This window comes from Theropithecus gelada, chromosome 2, assembly GCF_003255815.1.
Source record: "Theropithecus gelada isolate Dixy chromosome 2, Tgel_1.0, whole genome shotgun sequence".
NCBI lineage: Eukaryota > Metazoa > Chordata > Mammalia > Primates > Cercopithecidae > Theropithecus > Theropithecus gelada.
The window spans coordinates 11,073,493-11,096,328 of record NC_037669.1 but is presented as its reverse complement, the minus strand read 5'-3'; the positions used below and the strand labels follow the sequence as shown (position 1 = coordinate 11,096,328).

General features: G+C 37.2%; 1 protein-coding gene and 1 pseudogene across 2 annotated transcripts in view; both read left to right on the top strand.

Annotated features, from left to right (window-relative positions):
• VGLL3 (vestigial like family member 3) overlaps window positions 1-6,415 on the top strand; it is a 50,630-nt gene extending 44,215 nt beyond the window's left edge. For both annotated transcript variants that reach the window (XM_025376493.1, XM_025376491.1), the window contains exon 4: window positions 12-6,415. In XM_025376493.1, coding sequence (XP_025232278.1) covers window positions 12-55 — 44 coding nt within the window. In that variant the 3' untranslated portion in view covers window positions 56-6,415. The remainder of the gene's footprint in view (window positions 1-11) is intronic.
• On the top strand, window positions 1,495-9,020 carry LOC112618403 (annotated as a pseudogene).
• The last annotated feature ends 13,816 nt before the right edge of the window (window positions 9,021-22,836 follow it).

Sequence of the window (22,836 nt, the reverse complement as noted above, 5' to 3'; positions counted from 1 at the left end):
ATTTGTTCCAGGTCTACAGCATCAAGACAAGAGTAAGGAATCACCATGGTACTGAAACGCACAATCTTAGTGAGTTAAGTTGCAGCATAAATCCAAGGGCCCACTGGGAAAAGATACCGTCGGGATTTTCGATTCAGCAATAGGACACGAAAGGCATGGAAGGAGAAGACAAAGTGTCACGCAGTTGACTGGGTGTCGGCCTTTCTTGAGAAAGCAAAGTGGGTCCTAGACATTGAAGAAAATCATTTTTATTTGTTTTTTTCCTCATCTGAGCCTTTGCCAACTGTGCAACTCTCTCCTTTTGTTATCTTGCTTTTGCCAGTATATAGCTAAGTTTTTGTTTCATTTTGATTTTTTTTTTTTTTTCGCCAACCACCTTGTCAGGAAAGGATGAACCACACATTAAAATGCTCATTCTTTCAAGAATACAAGTTTGTAGCTCTATGTGCATCTATTTTTGTAGAAATACAAAAAAGTTGGTTTAGCATTGATGGGCTATTTTTGAGGGATGTATTTTTTTTAATATTGTAAAAATTGTTGAGTTCTGTTTAAAGAACTTGCTCTCAGAGAAGCACTGGCACAAATGTTTAAAATGCTTATCTCTCAGATGTCTATTATATGCTCTGTCTGTGCTTTCTAAGTTACCTCAAATGTTTTATGTTTTTTCCTTTTTCCAAAAGTAGCTATACCATAGACAAACCAATGCAGTATTGTTTTTACATTGAATCGCAGTAAAGATTTAATTCCACACTAGCTCAATTAGTTTTAAATTATATGTATAGCTTGAAAAGTTTTTTTTAAATGACCACATTAAAGAAATGATATTTAATTGCTTTGATTTCTCCCAAAGAATAACTTGGAGGTTGACTAATAAGAAAGTTGGCATAAACTTTCAATTAGATGAAGAATTTGCCTACAGGAGACTAATTATCTTTCTAGCCCATCCAAATTTGATAAATGGAACCAGAGTTTCTATACAACTACAAGAAAAAAACTGCATTTAACCATGCTACCTGTGAGCGCCAGTGACTTATTTTACTTGTTTCTAATTGTTCATTCATGGCAATTTAAAAAGTCATATTTTAAGTGAGGTTTGTTTTTCCTGAAGAGCATTTGAAGGAACAGGATCTGGGAAGGCACTGGAGAAATTACAGAGCCCTAGCTCTTTCTTATAATGCCACCTCTCACTGTAAACTCAAACACACACACACAAAATTCTATATGTAATAGTTTAAACACAGAACTTAACAAATCTTTTTGTTTGTTTGTTTAAATCTGGCTTTACTTGATTTAATTATTTTTAGAAAGAAATTTAGGGCAAAAGAAAGTGTATATTAGGATTTAAATTTATGCCACAATTTAAAAATAAAACCAGAGGTCATATACAATTTAAATTGGGCTAAAAATTAAAAATTTGAGAATTTAACTTGATATGAATCAGGATCTAAATAAACTTGAAATTATTATTAAGACTGCTAGGAGAAGATTAAGATTATGAACGTAGCAGTTATTGATACTGTTAAGCCTTCAAAGGCAAAGTTCATTTCTTCTATCAACTGCTTCCAGAGATGTCATGTAAAAAAGTTAGTGTAATATGGAAGTTTTTTAGTTTTATGAAGAGGTTTTTTTCAAATTTCTCCCATTTTTCTCTCCACCACATAAAATAGTATGATCAGTGAAATGCCACTTTCTGTCTTTAATTATTCATATGTTATATGTGAGCTTTTTAGACATGAACATGGCATGTTCAAATAGGCGGAGTTATCAAAGATAATTTTCAAATATTTTCCTTGGCCGTAATTCATGTATTCATTTATATACTATCCATCTTTTGAGTTTCAGATCTATATATTCTCTTGTACTGTCATCACTCCGCACTTTGCTGTTTCTTACCTAGACTCTCTTTTACACAATATGCACATTTTTACCAATGTGGGGTCCAAATTTAAGATACCTTCCACTCACTAATAATACGAACCTATATTTCCTGGGAGTAGCCCGGTTAAATTTTCTGTACTTTGGTCCATAATTTGATTTGATATGTTTTGTTTATAATTTGCCCAAATGCATGGAGCACAAAATTGTGTGAATTTATAAATCTGGTTTTGCCTTGTGTCCTTCTGAATTTTCAAAGCCAAGTGTTCAACAGTTCCCATGTGATGACTCACAGGGTTATTTGCCTCATCCGCATCCACCTTTGGAATACATTAACTTCCTTTGTAATTTATTTGAAAGTAATGTTATACTCAAACTCATTCAGATCATTCAGTTGGATTTTCCCAATGAAGCGGAGAAGGAAAGTAGTTACTCCTTGCTCCATTTCTTATTTTCCACCAAATTTAATTGAAGGACATTACTTAGATGTCTTCTCCCTGAATTTAGACTTTGCTCTGTGTCTCTCCTGATAACTGTCAGATAAAAAATTTATGGGCTCTGAGGACCAGAGAAACGGTGGGAACCTGGTTTCTGCTGTACAGAGGAAAGATTTGTAAGTGAGCTCTCTCTTTGAAAACAGGACCCAGGCTGGGCACGGCAGCTCATGCCTGTAATCCTAGCATTATGGGAGGCAGAGGCTCAGGAGGATTGCTTGAGCCCAAGAGTTCAAGATCGGCCTGGGCAACATGGGGAGACCCTATCCCTACAAAAAATTTCTGAAAAACTACCTGGGCATTGTGGTGCACAACTGTTCTCCCAGCTACTCTGGAGGCTGAGTCAGGAGGACCATTTGAGCCTGGGAGTTTGAGTTTGCAGTTTGCAGTGAGCTGTGATTGCACCACTATACTCCAACTTGGGCAACAGAGCAAGATCCTGTCTGAAAAAGAAAAAGGAAAAAGAAAACAGGCCCTAGGTGTTTGGGATACACTGCCACCCAGAGAGTGGATCAAAAATATAAATAGAGAATGAGCATGTCTCTACAATTGTCTTCTAGGACCATATTGCTGTTACCACCAGAAGTCCTAAAAGAGGATGGGTTGTAGTTTAGCATAATATTCTGAATTCATTCCAAGTTTAAAATTCTGTCATTCTCTGGCTCTTCTTTTTTCACATCAAAATGATGCTGTTGGACTTAGAGGCTGCTGAACTGCTTTAATGAGGGCTACCATCTGCCTCCACAATTTTATTAAAACCACTCCACCTTTAGACAAAGGTGACTTTTGTCTGATTTTACAAATCAGATTTATTCAAGCTTTCTAAATATCTGTGAACTAGAGCCTAGAAAATCATCTCATTTATTTTAAATAGAATATGTGCTTCCACCAATAAACCATCGGGAGCTAAGAAACAACATAACGTTGACAAATCAGGATCCTAACAGATTATTTTGTCTCTCATTGTTAATTTGAAAGAGACTCTGAACTTTTGAGAAATCAATGTGTCTTCTTAAGAAAGTTAAGCACCCTCTCTTAACTTTCCCCTCTATTTGTTCTCTTTTCTCTTTCTTCTTAAGAGTATTTGTATTATTTTGTTAAGCAAAAATGGCCAAAATTGCTCTAAAATTTGCAAAATGAGAACGAATGGATTGCAAATAATTGAGGGATTTATTTCTTTAACTTTATAAGACTTTAAAAAAAAAAAACAAATTCTAGGCACTGACATGAAAGTTGTCTTTGAGAAGTTTGTTATTCATTTTGCAAAAAGTATTTGCCCATTCCTATTCTAAGATTTGCAGAATATGTCACACTATCTGGCTTTTGAGTTTGCTATCTGGTTTAATGTTGTATTTATAATTTAAAGTGGCAATCAGAAACTGTATTTCAAAGACCTGTATTCTATCCCTTACTGAGTGTCCCTTCTTTAAATAGTGTTTGCTGAATTAAGCCGGTGGGGGCAGTGGCATTAAGTGGTGGAAAAAGGAAAGTACATATGTTAGAGTTTTGACTGACGGATAAATAGAAAGCAGAATGAATTAATGGAAAAGAGTTTGGCTGTTAGGCCATTCTCTAAATTCTAGTTTAGCCACAATTTTATGTGTGGTTTGGGGTTTTATTTATTTATCTCATGAGTAAAATGGGATAATACCTAACAGGCAGGCTGTGGAAGTTGTAAATCACATACACACACACACACACACAGACACACACACACACACACACACACACACGATCAATCATCTGGCTCATATTAGATGTTCAATAAATAACAGCTACTAGAGATGCCTATCAGTTGAGTAAGTAGTTCCTTAAATTGAGCTCCCAAAGGTCTCTTCTCTTCACGTCCGTATTCGTTTCTGCAGCAATCAAATAGATACATGATTGTTTTTCTGTAAGAAATTACTACAAAGAGAATCTTTGTCTCCTACTAACTGTCCCTCCTACCTGGTATAGGAGATAAATGTACATTTCCTAATTAGCTGACTTTTTAGTGTATCATTTCTGAAGGAAAAATAAATTAACCTTATAGTGGCGTGTAGGTCCAACTCAGTTTTCTTCCATGTTCCAAAATTTTATTTAAAGTACTGTGTCCAAAATTATGAGGACAGTGTCATTCATTCACCATGGTTTATATTTTTGGTTATATATCGAACTTCCTTGGCACCTAGGATAAGAACATTTCTTTTGAAGTTCTCCGATTTTTTTTATTTTTACTTGACTTGAAGGAAAGTTGCAAAATATGGTGGAAAAAATCTTCCGCATGAAAAGGGGGAAAAAACACAACCATTTACGATCTCAGTCAGCAGATTTACTCTACTCAAGGAAAAAAAAGAAACCACCTTATTGGAAGCAGATGTTGACACTGTGTCAGTTATTGAACATGGAAGGAGTTCACTTGAGCCATTGCAGTTACAAAGGGGTATTGATGGCGTTCGAATTCCTGATTGATCACCTTTGCAGCCAAGGGAAAGACAGCAGAAACTGTATGGGATCAGAAATGAAATCAGCCTGCCAGTTTAATGGAGAGGCTCCTAGAAACTCATTTTTTTTTCTTTCCTGTAAGATAAAAGACATCTTTCAGAATAAGAAAGGCTTGTTTGAGAGAGAAATTACAGTTTATTCTCTGAAAATATTTAAAGGCCAAAGTGCCCTTTAAATCTATTGTTAAAACATTAAAAGTATTATTAAAATCAGTTTAGAAAAATTGGGCAAAAGTTTTAGCCAAACATAGAACTTATAAAAAAGTGAATGGTTCTGGCAAGTGGGGGCATGAGTGGAGCCTATAAGGAAACCTCAGTCTCGATAACTTCAAAATGTTACTTTCCTTGGTAACTTGATCATGGAGATTGGTCACAGCACAGACATTTAGAATTTTTTAGCAGGATTTTTTTTTTTCTTTTTAATCTTGTAGTGCTCTCTGGGAATTGCACCATGTACACTTTTCCAACCTATAGAAATCGTCATTATTGTTAAATTATCTCAATTTTTGTATTTCTTTTATTGTCTATTGTGCTTTTTTGTTTAAAAATACTTTTATAGTTTTAAAGTATTGATCAAAGTAGTATTCTCTTGAAGTCGTAGTCAATTTAATTTGATCCAGTAAGTTTTTCTGAATCTCCTTTTTACGTTCCAATAAATTCTATTATAATTAAGTGTACTTTTACCAATTCCATTGTATAAGCAAACAGACACCTTTTAGAAAAGGATAAGTAATCATCAATTTGTTTTTTTTAAAAAAAACAATTTCTAGACTACTAAATTTGGCATAAGAATAATGCTTTTAAAATGCAAATACTTTAGTTTTTTGGTATATACATAAGATGTGAACTTTCCTATTGATATCTCTTTATATTAATAGAGATGTACATTTCTTTCTATGCTGTGGCTAGAGCAAAAGTTAATAATGATTATTTACACAATTGATTTAATTTCTTAGGATATGTACAATATTGGATATTATATCTGATTTAAAAATACTATTCCGTACATTTTTTTCAGGAGATAAAACATAGGGAAAAGTTTTCATGTGAATTCTTTGTATCATTTTAAAGTACATATATGTAAAGGGAAGATATGGATACAATTTGTTTTTATTATATAAATCTAGGTAAGGTGAAATGCTTTTGTGAACAAAAATACAGTGTAGTGAATTTTATATCTGTCACTTGATTAAACTGAAAACTAATAGAAATATTATTTTAGTGCATTGAAATGCCATGAAATTTCAGACTTATTAGTTCTACAAGCAGTTATGCTACCTTAATTTTGTGTTTCCAGAAATAAAAATTAACCTTAGTTATGCTGTCATTCTTAATTAATAAAAAATGTATAACTCATAAAATTTTTGGCTTTATAAGATAATTATGAAATTATATATTTTTTCTGTTTTTGTGGGGCTGGGAAAACATTTTCTTATTTCTGTTCACTCTTCAAATGCAGGTCTCATAATATGTGTCAATGATACCAGATGATGGAAGACTTTGTAATAAAAACAGATGTCATTATCTTCAACTTGTTCAATAAATAATTTAATGTGAATTGAATGTTTATATTTGAATGTAGCATTTGGATTTGGTCTGCATTTCTTGAGAATTTAAAGCTCTTTTTGTTTCCTTCTTGTTCAGTTAAGCATCTTATAAATATTTTGGAAATTACAACATCTTAGGTGTTTTTAATTAAGAAGTTAATTTCTAGAGCCAAGAAGTCTATATGTTACAGCAAGGAATAGATTATAAAACACATGTTTATAATGGAAAAGCAAATGAAATGGGGTATATTAATTACATAACAGCAAGAGTCTTGAGAATTTTATAATGCAATGCTTCTAAGGATATTGGTTGACCAAGGTGTATTTTATTGTTTTTACATTTGCTGACAGGGACCCTGCCATAAGTAATATGAAAAAACAAACAAAAACTTTTCCACGATGCATTAACATTGAAAAGAGAATTCCAAGACCGTGTATTCTGAAGAAAGCTAGAGTTTCTCTACGTGGGCCCTCAATTTTCTTATTACACGTATCTTTAATGTGAAAGTACTAAAGTCCGAAAATCAGCATTTAAATAATAGACTTTCCAGTATTACAGATGAAATAATTTGGCACAGGCTTTTTAACTGTCTACCACATTTAGAATGTGGTGTCAAAATGAGCTTTTTAGAACTGCTGTAAAATATCACTACATTGCTACGACGATAATGGCCTAAAAGAACACACATTTACTATCTTACAGCTCTTGTGGGTCAGACATTCGGCGAAGATCTTAGTCTTGGTGGGCTACACAATGTAGGCGGCATTTCTTCTGGATGCTTCCTAGAGAGAATCTTGCTGTTTCCTGCTTCTAGAGTCCTTTGCTTAGCTTCCTTCCATCTTCAAATCCAGCAACCTGGTCAAGGCCTTCTCACATGGCATCACTGACTTTCTCTTCTTCCTCTCCCTTACATGTGTAAGGACTCATGTGATTACAATAGCTGCATCTGTATAATCCAGAATAATCTCATCATCTCAAGGTTTTGTTTTATTTTGTTTTGATGGCGTCTTGCTCTGTCGTCAGGCTAGAGTTCTGTGGCGCGATCGGCTCCCTCCAACCTCCGCCTCCTGGGTTCAAAGGATCCCCCTGCCTCAGCCTCCCAAGTAGCTGGGACTACAGACGCGTGCTACCACGCACAGCTCGTATTTTGTATTTTAGTAGAGACGGGGTTTCACCATGTTGGCCACGATGGTCTCCAACTCCTGACTTCCTGACCTACCCGCCCTGGCCTCCCAAAGTGCTGGGATTACAGGCGAATGCCACCGTGCCCGGCTCAAGGTTCTTAATTACATCTTTAAAGTCCCTTTTTCCATGTAAAATAACATATTCAGTGGTTCTGGGGATTAGGACTTGGAGCCATTATTCTACCTACAACAATTAGTATTGGACTTCCGTCATTTTCCATCACTCTTGTAATCAAGAAGGACTATTTCACTGGGAGTAGCAAGTCATAATGCTTGCGTTGGCATTTGTGTGGGGGTTTGTCTTCATTCATCAAATAATTGCATATAAAGAAAATTTCTGTCACTATTTCAAATGTTTCATGTAGTTTCTATAGTACTTCAGAATCCAAAGGGTTATGTATTACTTATGTAAGATGAGCAGTCTGGGGGGCGGAGAGCAGGTCATCTAGTGCAGATTCTTCCTAGCTGAAGTGTGTTTTCTCTGGGGACAACCAAGTACGATTTCATTGTTTTGCTTCCTTTTTTGGGAACATAGGCCCATCTTGTGATGCCCTAAGTCTCCAAGCATCTTATTTGACCTGCTTATACACATTTGACTAAATAGCTAAATATGACCACATTGACGTGGTAAATCTTTAACACTTTCGTCCAGATTGAATCACTCCATCTGCTATCAGTTAAGCAGTGGAAAAACTTATGGAAAAGCAAACATGTTTTGATAGATTTAATGTGTAAAGAGGGTATCCACACTCTGGAATGCTGCTGATCAATAAATGAACTGCAAGACTTTGTTCGAAACAACACTCAAACACAACTGTTTTACTTTCCATACCAAGTTTGGCTGTGACTGAATGAAGAACACCAGCATTGATCTTTGCTTTGCACTTGTACAAGAGACTATTTGCAGAGAGCCAAATATAGCAACAGAGGATTTAATATCTTGCCAAAAAATACAAAATCTGTTCCCCTTTAAGCATGACACTCTATCCTTTCTTGTGGATCTTGCTAAAAGGAAAATATAGCTTTAAACTCCCCGATTCTTTCTGTTGAAAACTCACGAATCTTTTTCAAATGAGCTCTGTATGGTTTTGTGGTGTTTTATGTTTCCAAAAGAAAATGGCTACATGAGAAATCTGTCCAATGTTATTTTTCCTACAAAAAATACGTCTGGTGATGGCTGTATTAATTAATTTGATTGTGTTTACACAATGTTTACCCATGTCAAACCATCGTATGGTATACCTTAAATATATACAACTTTTATTTGTCAATGATAACTCAGTAAGTCTGGGATAATATCTTTAAGTCAAAGGTTAGAGTCATCAGAAATAAAGAAAAATCATACTTCGATAACCTCAAGACTAATCAAGGATAATTGGGTGACATGATATCATGCTGTGTGCCATTTTGTATTAAACAAATTACACCAACAATAAAAAAATTTGGCTTCAATCAACGAGGTGCTTTCTTTGTCTTAGAACATGGATGCTTTGTTCTGAGTGTTGTCTGATGGGTAGGCAGATTAGTTCAGATTTCTCTATAATGTGGTTAATGACAATAGCTCTTCTGCTCAGTTTATGATGCATATAAAGAATTTTGAAAATAGTCTTGCAAACTTCACCATGAAGTTTCCGCAGTGACTGCTTTACCAGACATCTCCGTGTGGGATTTTAAAACAAACACAAGGCTGTTTGGAAATACTTGGTATATGTAAATATGCAAAATATGCTGAACAGTGCTAACAGCTGTAGGGTGTACTCCCTCATCCTTGAGCAGAATATTTTGGTGGCAGTGTGGTTATTTTTTCCATCTTTGCTTTTAATTCTCCCCCTCTTGTCTCCACCCACTCACCCATCTACAATCCGCTCCAAAAGCACAAATTTAACACCCTTCCCCCTACTTCCACACTGCTTCCAAGAGAATCATTTTAGTGAATTCCCACTGGAAAAGGTGGGTGGTGGCTTGATGGAATGTTTCTGAGTTACATGATGTTGTAAAGCCTGAGCTTCGGGGAACTTGCTTGGACTTGATCTGACACCAAGCTCACACACAGCCCAGACACTCTGCAGGCCAGATTCCATTAAGGCTTATCATTGCAAGAAGAGGAAAAGTCCTGTTGTGAGTGGCCCTTCAACCACAATGATTCCAAAGATCGCAAAGTAGTCATTTTAAATGTGCGCTATCAGGTTCTGTAACATCCTTTTATGAAAATAAGCATATGCCCTATTTTCATATGCCTTTCCTCAGAGACCCAAATGGAGGGAGGACACAAGAAAAGCTAAAATTCAAAGTCTCTTCTTATGGCATCTTGAGGGATTGAAGGTTTGAAGGAAAAAAGATACCAAATATGAAGAGAGAAGGCCCACATCCTAGGACGATTTCCACTGGTGATTTGTTGATATCATTTAATCTTATATTTCTGTTTATCTGTCCAAGGAAGATCAAGTGAAATAAGAAAATCTAAACAGATTTGGGAAAAATAAAGTACTATACAAATACAAATAAATAGGAACCAATATTTAATGAAAGTCCTTGATCTATCATGAGTATTACATGAATTCATCTCAAGTAACTCTCACAAATAGTAATATGCAGATAGTATTATTTGGGAAGCAGTTAGCAATATAAAAATGGGGGTTGAGTTTCAGCAATGCTACTTAGAAGCTGTATATTTTGGATAATTTTCTTGACCTCTTTAAATCACAGGGTGGTCATCTGTATGTAAAATGAAGGTTTGTTTTGTTTTGTTTTTTTGAACTCGAGTCTAGCTCTGTCACCCAGGCTGGAGTGCAGTGGCTCGATCTCGGCTCACTGCAACCTCCGCCTCCTGAGTTCAAGGGATCCTCCTGCCTCAGCCTCCCAAGTAGCTGGGATTACAGGCACCTGCCACCATGCCCAGCTAATTTTGATATTTTTAGTAGAGACTGGGTTTCACTGGCCAGACTGGTCTCGAACTCCTGACTTCGTGATCTGCCCGCCTCAGCCTCCCAAAGTGCTGGGACTACAAGTGTGAGCCACTGTGCTCAGCTGTAAAATGAAGATATTAAAGGAAACTACTTCACAGAGTTGTTACAGGGATTATCTATTTAATTTACTTATCACTAAGTAAATATTGTTGTTTCTCTTTAATTAATCTAACTTTTCAGTAATTGAGGAAATCATCAGTAAAGTTCATTCCAAAAGGCAATGATATAATTTGGCTCTGTGTTCCCACTCAAATCTCATCTTGTAGCTCCCATAATTACCAAGAGTTGTGGAAGGGACCCAGTGGGAGATATTGAATCATGGAAGCAGGTCTTTCCCTTGCTCTTCTTCTGATAGTGAATGAGTCTCACAAAATCTAATGGTTTTAAAAAGGGGAGTTTCCCTGCACAAGCTCTCTGTCTGCTGCCATCCATGTAAGATGTAACTTGCTCCTCCTTGCCTTCCACCATGATTATGAGGACTCCCCAATCATGTGGAAGTGTAAGTTCATTAAACCTCTTTCTTTTGTAAATTGCCCAGTCTCGGGTATGTCTTTATCAGCAGCATGAAAATGTCCTAATAGAGTAAATTGGTACCAGTAGAGTGGGGGCACTGCTGAAAAGATACCCAGTAATGTGGAAACAACTTTGGAAATGGGTAACAGGCATAGGTTGGAACAGTTTGGAGGGGTCAGAAGAAGACAGGAAAACATGGGAAAGTTTGGAACTTCCTAGAGATTTGTTGACTAGCTTTGACCAAAAGGCTGATAGTGATATGGACAATGAAATCCAAGATGAGATGGTCTCAGATGGAGAGGAGGAACTTGTTGGGAATTGGAGCAAAGGTGACTCTTGTTATGTTTCAGCAAAAAGACTGAGGAATTTTGTCCCTGCCCTAGAGATTTGTGGAACTTTGAACTTGAGAGAGATGAATTAGGGTACCTGGTGGAATAAATTTCTAAGCAGCGAAGCATTCAAGAGGTGACTTGTGTGCTGTTAAAGGCATTCAGTTTTATAAGGGAAGCAGAGCATAAAAGTTCAGAAAATTTGCAGCCTGACAATGTGATAGAAAAGGAAAATCCATTTTCTGAGGAGAAATTCAAGCCGGCTGCAGAAATTTGCATAAATAACAAGGAGGTGAATGTTAATCCCCAAGCCAATGGGGAAAATGTCTCCAGGGCGTATCAGAGGTCTTCACAGCAGTCCTCCCATCTCAGGAGGCTTAGGGGGAAAACGTGGTTTTATGGGCTGGGCCCAGGGTCCCTGTGCTGTGTGCAGCCTAAGGTCTTGGTGCATCCTAGCTGCTCTAACAGTGGCTGAAAGGGCCTAATGTAGAGGCTGGGCTGTGACTTAAAGCCTTGGCAGCTTCTGTGCGAGTGCGAAGTCAAGAGCTGATGGTTGGATAACTCCACCAGGGGAAAAAACCATGACGTGCCAAGGTGCTTGCTAAAGGCAAAGGGAATACAGAATGGGTAGCAGAAGAAGGTAATCATCAATACCAGCTAAGACGATGTGACCAGTTGCAGAAACGGGGACTGTAATTGTCATGAGTATTTCCTTCTCCTTTTGTTAGAAACATGTTTGTGAACGTATACACTTGTACTAAGAAAATACCTTCATTTTTTTTCTTTTTCCTTTATCATGTGACGTAAGATTTATTGATTTCATATCAGGATTTAAGTTTATGTAATAGCATTTGGGTTGGGAACTGTTGCATTTCTGGTTGTATGAAGGAGAGTTGTATTATGTTAGGTCTAATTATGACCTTATTATTGTCTTTATTTGAAGTTATGTGTGATTTCAGGAGACGTGTATGGGTTTAAGTCGAGAGACAGTGGACTTGTGATGGCTAATACTGTGTCAACTCGAACGGATTGAAAGATGCAAAGTATTGATCCTGGATGTGTCTGTGAGGTGCTGCCAAAAGAGATTAACATTTGAGTCAGTGGGCTGGGATATATATATATAAATATATAAAATATATTTATTATATATAAATATACAATAAATATTTTATATAAATATATAATATAATATTTACAGTATATTACATTATATTATATATTTTATAATTATAATTATATATGATTATTATTATATATAAATCATATATAAATAATATATAATATTTTCATATTATTATATATTATATAAATATATGTGATAATTATATATTATATAAATATATGTGATAATTATATATTATATAAATATATGTGATAATTATATATTATATAAATATATATTTTATATATATATATATATCCTATTATTTCTTCTCCTCTAGATAATCCTAATATAGGCACTCAGCTGGGAGTGACAGAGCCAGGATCCAAACCCAGATTTAGCCAAACAGAAATCTCAGAACTGCATACCACCTCCAAATTTTTGCTATGAGATTATAAAATCTCAAAATTCAGACGTTGTCACGTCTGAATGTATTTGCTGTGAGAAGATTGTATAATCTCATAGTCAACTGGGATAAAAAGAGACAGTAGGAGGAGGCAAAAATGGCCAGAAAGGGCAGGGCACTTTGGAAGAGTGAGGGAGAGTAATGTGGCTTTCACAAATGAGAGTTATGAGAGACTTTGGAGTTGTAGAACACTATTTGCAACCTGGGGATACAGAATAAATTCATCTGACATTTTCTTCTGGTCTCAAGGAATGTGATTATTCCTTTACTCAGTTCATCCTCAAATCTCATTAAAATAGTGCATAATGGATTGGAAGAATTATAGCTTCTTGATGCTGACATCTTATTTTTCATCTGAAACTATCAACTCCCTAATCTCTGTAAGTGTTCAGCGCTTGTTTGGTCTGCTAGAAAAAAAATCAAAATTACATTTTAGTCCTGAAATTTTTTTTTAATGATGTACCCTCATTTCTCACACTTAGAGTATGTGTTTGGGCAAGACTTTAATAAACACGAACAGAATAAATCATCTGAAAACACTTATCTTAACCTGCAGCTTCTGTGTCAGAAAGCTGAGAGGCTATAAGATTCTAGCGTCACCCTACTCCTCACTTGCCAGTTGTTTGACATGGGAAATGCACTTCCTCATTAGTAAAAAGGAGAGGGCAATACCTATATTATAGGATAGATATGTGGATTGCATGGGATAATGTGTAAGTACCTGTTAACTACTAGACTTCCCAGGAAGATTAGAATTTTATGCATCAATTGGTATTGGCTCAAATTTACTAGGCATCTATAATCAAGAACTTTACAGAAGTCACCTCTTTGAATCCTCAGAACAACTTTTGAAGGCGGGTTTCCTTATTTTCACATTAGAAATGAAAAACTGAGTTGCAGGGATTTTAAATAACATGACAAAGAATCAGGATTAAAAGTCCAGTGTAATTTCACATCTCGTGTATTTTCCGCTACACCAACCTCCATCTCAATCTACTATACAATTAACATTGAGTGCCTAATGTTTGCTCACATTCACATATAAAATATAAGTAAGGCAGAAGTCTACTTAAAATAGAAGTAAGACAGAGATCCTACTACAGGTAACTGAAAGCCTGGTTTTTAACCTGTTTCTACCACAAATTAGCTGTACTCTGCACTACTGTCTTACTTTCTTAAAATTGAATTATGAGACTGACACATCATAAGTAATTGGACAATCTAGTTCAGTTTCTGCATGAAAATTCAGATTACTGTGAATTATAATCCCCATTTCCTTCTTTCTCTAAACTCATGAAAATAAAGCAGGAGAAATCATCCTACCCCCAGAACTTGTGTGTGTGTGAGTGTGTGAGTGTGAGTATGTGTGTGTGTGTAAGTGTGTGTATCATATTTTTTCTCTTTATTTAGACTTTCTATAGGGTCAACTATATGTGGTAAAAATAATAATAGAAGTAAAACAAAGTAGTGATTCCAACCCCTAGAAGTCCTGATTTGAAGTCATTATGGATGTTTAATCCATTTCCCTTGTCAATGTCGACAGTGAATATGGTGTCTCTATTGACTATTTGCAATAGGCTAAACCACTCTCTCTGATCAGGCAGTGTACATTCATAAAAACAAGTCTCAGAAATGACAGCTTTTTCATGGAAATATTTTTGGATGCAACCATTGCACCTTGCTCTCTGCTGTGGACCTGTGAGGCTTCTAAACTTGTCCATGTTCGGTGGCCCTATGACAGTTCTCTTAGCCTTGTCAAAAGAATTCAGCTTCTCTGATGTGGAACTTTTTATCGCATGCCACAGAAGAGATTTCTACCTGTTTTTATTTTTTATTGTTCTGCTAGGTCTTTGCTATCCCAGCCCTGCTAAACCTTGGCGGCTAGAGCGAGCCGGGAACAGACTTTCCCTCTGAAGTCTAAAAGGATTAGCTTTGGAAAGTTAATCACCTAGTGGCAGATCCAGGATTTGTGGGGCCTGAGACTTAGGAAAGCTGGGGAGAGGATGACCTTTTAAGAAAAAGAATCCCAAATGAATACTAAGTTATGTACATAAGTGAATGCTGAAAATGAGAAATCACAATGGACACATTTTGAAAAGAAAATCAATGCCATAAAACACAAAATTCAGAAAAATAATGTACATTTTCCTTAATTACTTGTTTAAAGATGCATATGTGATGCACTGTATTTCTAACGACTAGTTTTAATCCTCTGCACACTTTAAACCTGTTTTTTACTTTTTTTCACTACACTCTTGTGCTTGCTGATAGAACACTGATAGGATATGTTCATAGAGAGAGGTCATCTCAGGCCCATTTGAAACATTGCAATGGAGGGGTTGAAGTATTCCTAGAAGCCATTTCTACACCAGCAAATGATTATTTAATTGTACATAGATATATTTGAAAATGGCATAAATACATCCACTAAATCTCAGTTGTATGTATTGACCAACTCAACCTTGTCTTAGTTTCATCCCTACCACCCCATAACTGGAACATGTGATGGAAAAGACAGTGTATGTGAGTGAAGGAGACAGTGTTCTTAAACAATAGTGCTTAAAACAGCTAATTTTTGAGAAAATTACAAAAACATATGTCAACATGAGCTCTAGATTCATCCCAAGACCTGGGAAAGGGCCTGTGCAAGTAAGACCTGGAAGCTTTAGCTGGTTAGCCTCACGGCAACTCTCCTATGCACATGTCACTTAAGCAGGACTCCCATGATAAAAACGGAAGTTCTGCTTAGAAAGGCATCAGATTGTGGCTTTGCACCTTTAATTTCTGGTTCCTATCTGTTGCAGTACATTAAACTGAAAATTCAAAGATAATTAGGTGGAGTGTGGTGGCTCACACCTGTAATCCCAGCACTTTGGGAGGCCAAGGGGGCAGATCACTTGCGGTCAGGAGTTCGAGGCCAACCTGGACAAAATGATGAAACCTTGTCTCTATGTCTCTACAAAAAAATACAAAAAGTAGCCAGGTGTGGTGGTGCGTGCCTGTAACTCCAGCTACTTGGGAGGCTGAAGTGGGAGGATCACTTGAGCCCGGGAGGCAGAGGTCAAAGTGAGCCAAGATCGTGCCACTGCACTCCAGGCTCAGTGACAGAGCAAGACCCTGCCTCAAACAAAACCCTAAGATGATAAGAGAGTTACATACTGAATAACTAAGATGTAACAAGACCAGGTTGAGGGAGAGAGACAGAAGGGAAAATTTAAAATGTTTGGAATAAATTTTAAGTAGACAAACAAGGAAAAAGTCTGTAAGATGACGCTGAACTGGGCTGGGCGCGGTAGCTTACGCCTGTAATCCCAGCACCTTGGGAGGCCGAGGCGGGCAGGTCACGAGGTCAGGAGATCGAGACCATCCTGGCTAACACGGTGAAACCCCGTCTCTACTAAAAATACAAAAAACTAGCCGGGCGAGGTGGCGGCGCCTGTGATCCCAGCTACTCGGGAGGCTGAGGCAGGAGAAGGGCGGGAACCCGGGAGGCGGAGCTTGCGATGAGCCCAGATCTTGCCACTGCACTCCAGCCTGGGCGACAGAGTGAGACTCCATCTGAAAAAAAAAAAAAAAAAAAGGGCTCTGAACTGAAGAATTTGTGTGCAAATAACCTGATGCTGAGAACTATGAGAAATGAGTTATCCTCTGGATAAAGCAGTCTTGTTGTTCTTAAGAATAAAACTATATGTTGTTTGCAACTATGCGTGATCATGAACCAGAACTATATCACGTTAAAGTAATGGAATTTTACTGAATAGTGACGAGTTACCTAAAGAATGCTTTCTTAGATTATCTGAAAGAAAATCTATTCCTGACCTGTTTTTGTCACTAACAACCCGTGTGCTCCTAGAAAAAAAAAATCACTCAACTTACTTGGTGTGTTTTCTTCTCTATAAAATGGGAACAACACTACTAGACAATCTTTCAGGCTTCTTCTAGTTCTAAAAGTTTTTGTACATGTATTTTCTTTAAATATGACAACGTACCCTATTTAGACATCAGCATTCATATTTTCCTGGAGCTAGAATAGTTTGGAAAGAATAATCCAATTGGAAAATATTATTTAACAACTTCTTCAGATGTTAATGCAAGTTGGAGCTGTAAAAATTCAATAATGACAATGTTGTTCAGAGTGGAACAAAGACAAATTCCAAACAATCTCTGCAACAAATGCCATTGCCATTTATGTAATCTGAAGTTAAAAAAAAAGAGAGAGAGAAAAGAAATAGCAAGAGGGACATGATTCTTTAAGGAATTTGACATCCTGGAATTGTGTTTTTAACAGTTTTTCTTTCAAGGAGCCGATAGGCAAACCTGTGCACAATTTAGATGTTTTGCTCATCCCATATGTTTCATGTGCTGGTTTGAATTATTCAGTGGTGGAAAATAGAAATGTAGAATTAAAAAAAAAAAAAAGCATTCACAGCATTCCTATTACTAATTACAGGCAGCACAGTAGACAAAGTTACAGACATATATCATTAAAGACATAACAGGTTATCCAGCTCAGTCAACTCTGCGGCATTTTACAAAACAAAATCCTTGTTATGTGTCCAGCTTAATTTCAACGATCCATGATGGCTTCTATAGATTCTTCTGGGACACTAATAAATGACTGAATTTCAATATAAATTTCCTGCATTTGCTGACGGCTTAATCTCACGACTGAATTCCATGTAATTACCTACAGTCATTCACACTTTCATTAGGAAGAACAGTTTATCATGATAATTCAAAGGCATTTACCACCTGCTCATGATGCCATCCAGCATGTAGACAAAGCAAGTTAAATGAACACAGTCTCTGTGCCCTAAAAACATCCTCAGCCTCCTTGATCCGGCTGTTTCATGTGTATGGATCTCTAGCCCATTCTCTTCTCTCAATAATGTTTCCATATTAGTCAATCTGACTTGCTTCATTTCTCATAAGTACTTCTTTCTCAGCAAATGTCCTAACACATACTTCATCTGTTTTTACCCTCATCATAGCTTTATTGTAAATAGATTGATCACATCAAGCGTGAGGTCCCCTAACTGCGCAGTGGTGGTTACAAATTATGGCCAGAGCAGTCCATTCTGAGGTGGAGGAAGACGTAGTTTCTCTTCCTGAATAAACCACTCTGTTCTGGAAAGGGAAATATTAGTTTCCTTGCCGGTACTGAAACTGCTTTCCCGAGACTGATCCCTTCCTAGACTTTCCAATGTCCCAAGTAGTGTTACCAGTGGGTGGAGCCTTGGCCCTGGCAGGAGATTGAAGGGTGAGACTGGGTACTAGGACAAGCCAGGATATTTCTCTGTCTCCTGCTCTGCTTTGGACAGCATTTCTGGCAGCAGCTGTGTCTCCTGCAGTGACTGTGAGTCCTCTGAGGCCTCAGCTGCTGACACACTCCCAACTACTGCTGGGCACCCTGGTGTCTGGGCTCCCCTTAGAATGCTTCCCTTTGTTGCCCCTATGCCTGGGAGTGGCTTCCTGATGTTGCTCATCTCTGGTTTGTTTGACCATCTCTGCAGCTCTTCTATCACTATATAACCAAGTCCCTGCTTCAAATTTGCTAGTTAAGAGCTCAGAGTGGTTTCTACTTACCTGGTTGAACTATGGTATATACAATTTTGCCCATAAGGAGTGATCCCAGGAAACAAATCCTCAAGAAAGGATTGTATGTTAGATCTTGAAAGTAGGAATGACCCGCATGAAGGCAGAGAGGGAATTTTAGTAATCCATGGTATGTAGGGGCACCACAACCACCTAGATTTTCCAGGCTCTAAGAAATTAAGTAATCTGCTGTACTCTGCCACTATGGCAGTAACAATGATTACAAGTATTGCGGAGTTTGATAAAGTATTTGAGACAACACTACAGGGTTTCCAAAAAAAAAAAGCCAATGCAAGACTTATAAGTTTCAGCTCAAACATAGGTAGAAAACCAGAGTACTTGATGACAGCTTTCAGTGAATTATTTTTATCCATTATACATACAGGACAGCATGGCTGAAAGTCAGGACTAATGTCTTGTGGTGTAGTCTGGAGAATTTTGAAGCAAGTTGGTCAGATAACTTTGCTAAATTTCTTCTGTTAATATTTAGGGGTTAGTGAGAAAGCAATGATTCTCTTAGAAATGCACAGAAAACTGTTTGTTCACATCAAGCTGGATACTGGACTTATACAATGAAATGAGTTCCATAATTGAATATCAAAACTGATTTCCTAATAGAAACACCTCTCCCTCTTTTTGTTTTCCTGAGGAAACTAGCCTTCTTTTGTAATTCACACACATCGCACTTCATTGCTTATAGATCCAAAACTGGAGTCAGATTCCGGTAAGACCAGGGCAGAATCACGAGTTATCTTGGAAGAAGGCAGCATATAGACCACCAGGAATTGCAAAAACTTGCCCATATTGATTAATGGAAATTCAAAGAGCACATATATAAATGAATCGTAAGCATGTGAAAGGAAGAAAAAGAAATATACAGTTAGGTTGGCTATATCTATTGGATTCATGATATAATGTATTAACTTGATCATCTGGAAATGGCTCTAATAGTTCACTTGGTTGACTGACTAAAGCATGGATTCCACAAAGAGCTATGTCTAAAAAGGTCAAGATGTGAAAACCTTCCTGTAATTATTTAGAGCAAGGAGTCCAACAGATATACAAACATGATAATTTTAGAGCAAAATAATTATGGACAATTTGCTTTCTCTTCTTCTGACAATTTTATCTGAAAGTTACAAAAAAATACTTACATCACCAGGGCATTGAGAAATGCTTTATGAGGGAAATACCAGCATTTTTGAAAACTTGGTTCCGGATTTCAACTGGAAATATGGGTTGATGGTGGGAGTTGCCACTTGTGAAGTAATCTATGTGATTTTAATGGAAATTGTGGGATTCCAGAGTGACAGAGGCCAGGTGGCAGTGCTTAAGCATCAGAGATAAGGATGGCTCAATTACCATGACTGGTTGTAAAGATGGACTGCCATCCAGAGTGTTTTAAACTCGAGGGACCTGAGTCATGGATAATTGATTACTGGGACCTAGGGACAAAATACATAGGCAAAAATATTACTTGATTTGTATTGTACAGAATAGACTGGGGAGCAGAGGTCTTATCTGAGTCACTGCAGTAAGAAGTCATGGCGTCTCCAATTCCTCTATCTAAACTAGTCTATAAACCTGGATTACTTAATTGAAGGAGAGACCAGGCCCCCTTGAGGAAGGCCTTGCAACATTCTCATGTATACAGACTCTAAATCTTCCTCTAAGCATACTCTGAGGGAGTATATGGCCATTTCACCTATGACTTTGCACTGGAGAAAGGGAAAATTCTAGACACTGGCTCTGAGTTGACACTCATCCCTGAGCACCTGAAGTGCCACTATAGTCTTCTGGGACTTATGGAAATTGGCTGATGAGTAAAGTTTTGGGCCAAGTCTATCTCAAAGTGGTCCTATTGGGTCCAGAATCCTCCTTTGGATATTTTCCCAGTTCCTAATAGCATAGTTGGGTAAAGTACATTAGGAAACTAACAGAAGACTCTCATTGTCCATTATGATAAGAAGTCCCAAGGGTTAGCACCTGGAAGTGCCATCTGTACCTGCAGAGCAAACCAAAAGCAAAGCCTCATCCCCGGAGGGCCACAGCAAGTTTACTTTTGGGAAAAAAACAGAGGGAGTCATAAAGAATGACTGAGGGCTGTCGTAAACCCAGGTGGTTACTCCAATTGTAACTGCTATTCCACATATGTGTTCTGAGTACAATAAATCAAAGGTTTTAGAATTTAGTACACATCTATTGATCTGGATTGAAAATGCTTTTTTCTTCTTCTCCATAGCAATTTGAAGGGTTGACCAGAAGCAGCTCACTTTCTCTTGTCAGAGATACCAGTGTATTGTATGTGTAAACATAGTATATAAGGTATGGCCACAGCATATAATATGCTTCTATATTATAAAAGGTATGGGAGTGTTCATATCTTATATAGTATGCTTATACATACTCAGGACCTTTCACAGAACATCACATTTGTCTATGACTTAGATGCTGATTGAATCTGGTTAGGGGGAAGTAGCAAGAATATCCTGAATGATTAGGAAGTCATTTGTGTGTATACAGGAAGAGATAAAATGAAATTTCAGGCTTCTGCCTTTAGAGAAGTTTCTAAGGGCATTCTTTTTAGGGTGAAAGACATGCACGATATCCCACTCAAAAGGAGAAACAAGTCTTAGTGAGCAAAATTTTTTTAATATAAATAGATACATTTTCAAAATTGAATTGGACTTATCAATGCACCTTGCTTCTAGAACTATCATCCAAGCAATTATAGAATGGCTTATTTACAAGTTATGGTATCCCACACCACATTGCTTGTCACCTAGAAACATAGAAGAGTGGCAATGAATTCCTGTCTATATACTAGCTGGTCTAGTAGACTAGTGGAATGGCTGAAGCTCAGTTAGGGTGCCACCTAGGAGACAGCACGCTCCAAGGTTGGATTTGCTGTCACGCAAGATGCATAATTTGCTTTGAAATAGCAACTAATCTGCAGTTGTATTTTTCCCATAGTCAGAATGTACAGGTAGGGGAACTGAGTCAAAAAGTGGAAGTGACTCATGTCACTCATACTTAAGACCCTGTTGGGAAACAAGCCTACATGGCTCTAGAGGCTCATTTTCTCCTCTTTATTGGTGTCTAGGCAGGGAGCTGGCTCAGTTGGTGTCATGGCCCACAGAGAGAAGAGATCTTTGATGTCTGCATTCCTAGCGTGCATAGCTTTCCAGACCCACCTGATTTGTATGCATTCTCTGTAGCATCCTACCTGGGCTCAGAGACATCTTAAAATATTTTTTGTTCTTTGTGAAACTAGGTGACCCCTAGCCCCTCGCAGGTTAACCAAAAAAATATGTAATGCAGTGTGGGTTCCAGGCTGACTCACTGTCCCGGCGTGTTCTCAGTTTTTCTTCCAGCTTCTCATCCAGGCAGACGCCTCCTGCTGAAACCATGGCCGGGGTGCATTCAGACCATCTATACCCCGCTTAAGTTGTAGAATAATGAGCTTGGGAGACACCTTGTGCTATACTATTTCTTTAGTTTGATTTTTTTCTCCAATAACCTCTTTATATGCATATTTCCCCCAATAAACTCTGCATATATATTATAACCACATGTTGTTCTTGGTGTGTGTTTGTAATTCTTCTGCAGCACATAGTCCATTTGCATGTTTGCAAGGATGTTATTCAAGAACCTGCTGTGTATTTGGTATTATGGAATTTTATATTTCTAAAGATACACATATGCACACGTTCACAAAAGAGAGATTTAAGGAATTGGCTCAGGTGATTATGGAGGCTGGAAAGTCCAAAATCTTCAGAGGAGGTTGAGAGGCTAGATACCCATGGAAAAGTTGATGTTGCAATATGACTGTGAAGGCAGATTGCTAATAGAATTTCCTTTTCCTTAAGGGATATTAGGCTTTTTTCTCTTAAGGCCTTTAACTGATTGGACGAGGCCCACCTGCATTGTGAGAGTAATTTGCTTTGCTCAACGAATACTGATTTAAATGTTAATGTTATCTAAATAAATACTTCACAAAATGGTGTTTGACCAAATACCTGGGTACCATGGCCCAGCCAAGTTAATACGTAAATCAACCATCACAAATTAGAAAGCTACTGGTAAAGACTTAGAAAATTATTTTAAAAAGTGTTTTCCCCATATTAATATAATCTTCATGTTTAACATATTTTTTAGAATAAGCACATAGCATAGCACTTTTTAGTCACACTGTACATTGAAATATATGTAAACAAATATGCACAACTTAGTCCAACCTACAGAATTTTTACTAAAAATTAGTAGTTAACATTGTTGATC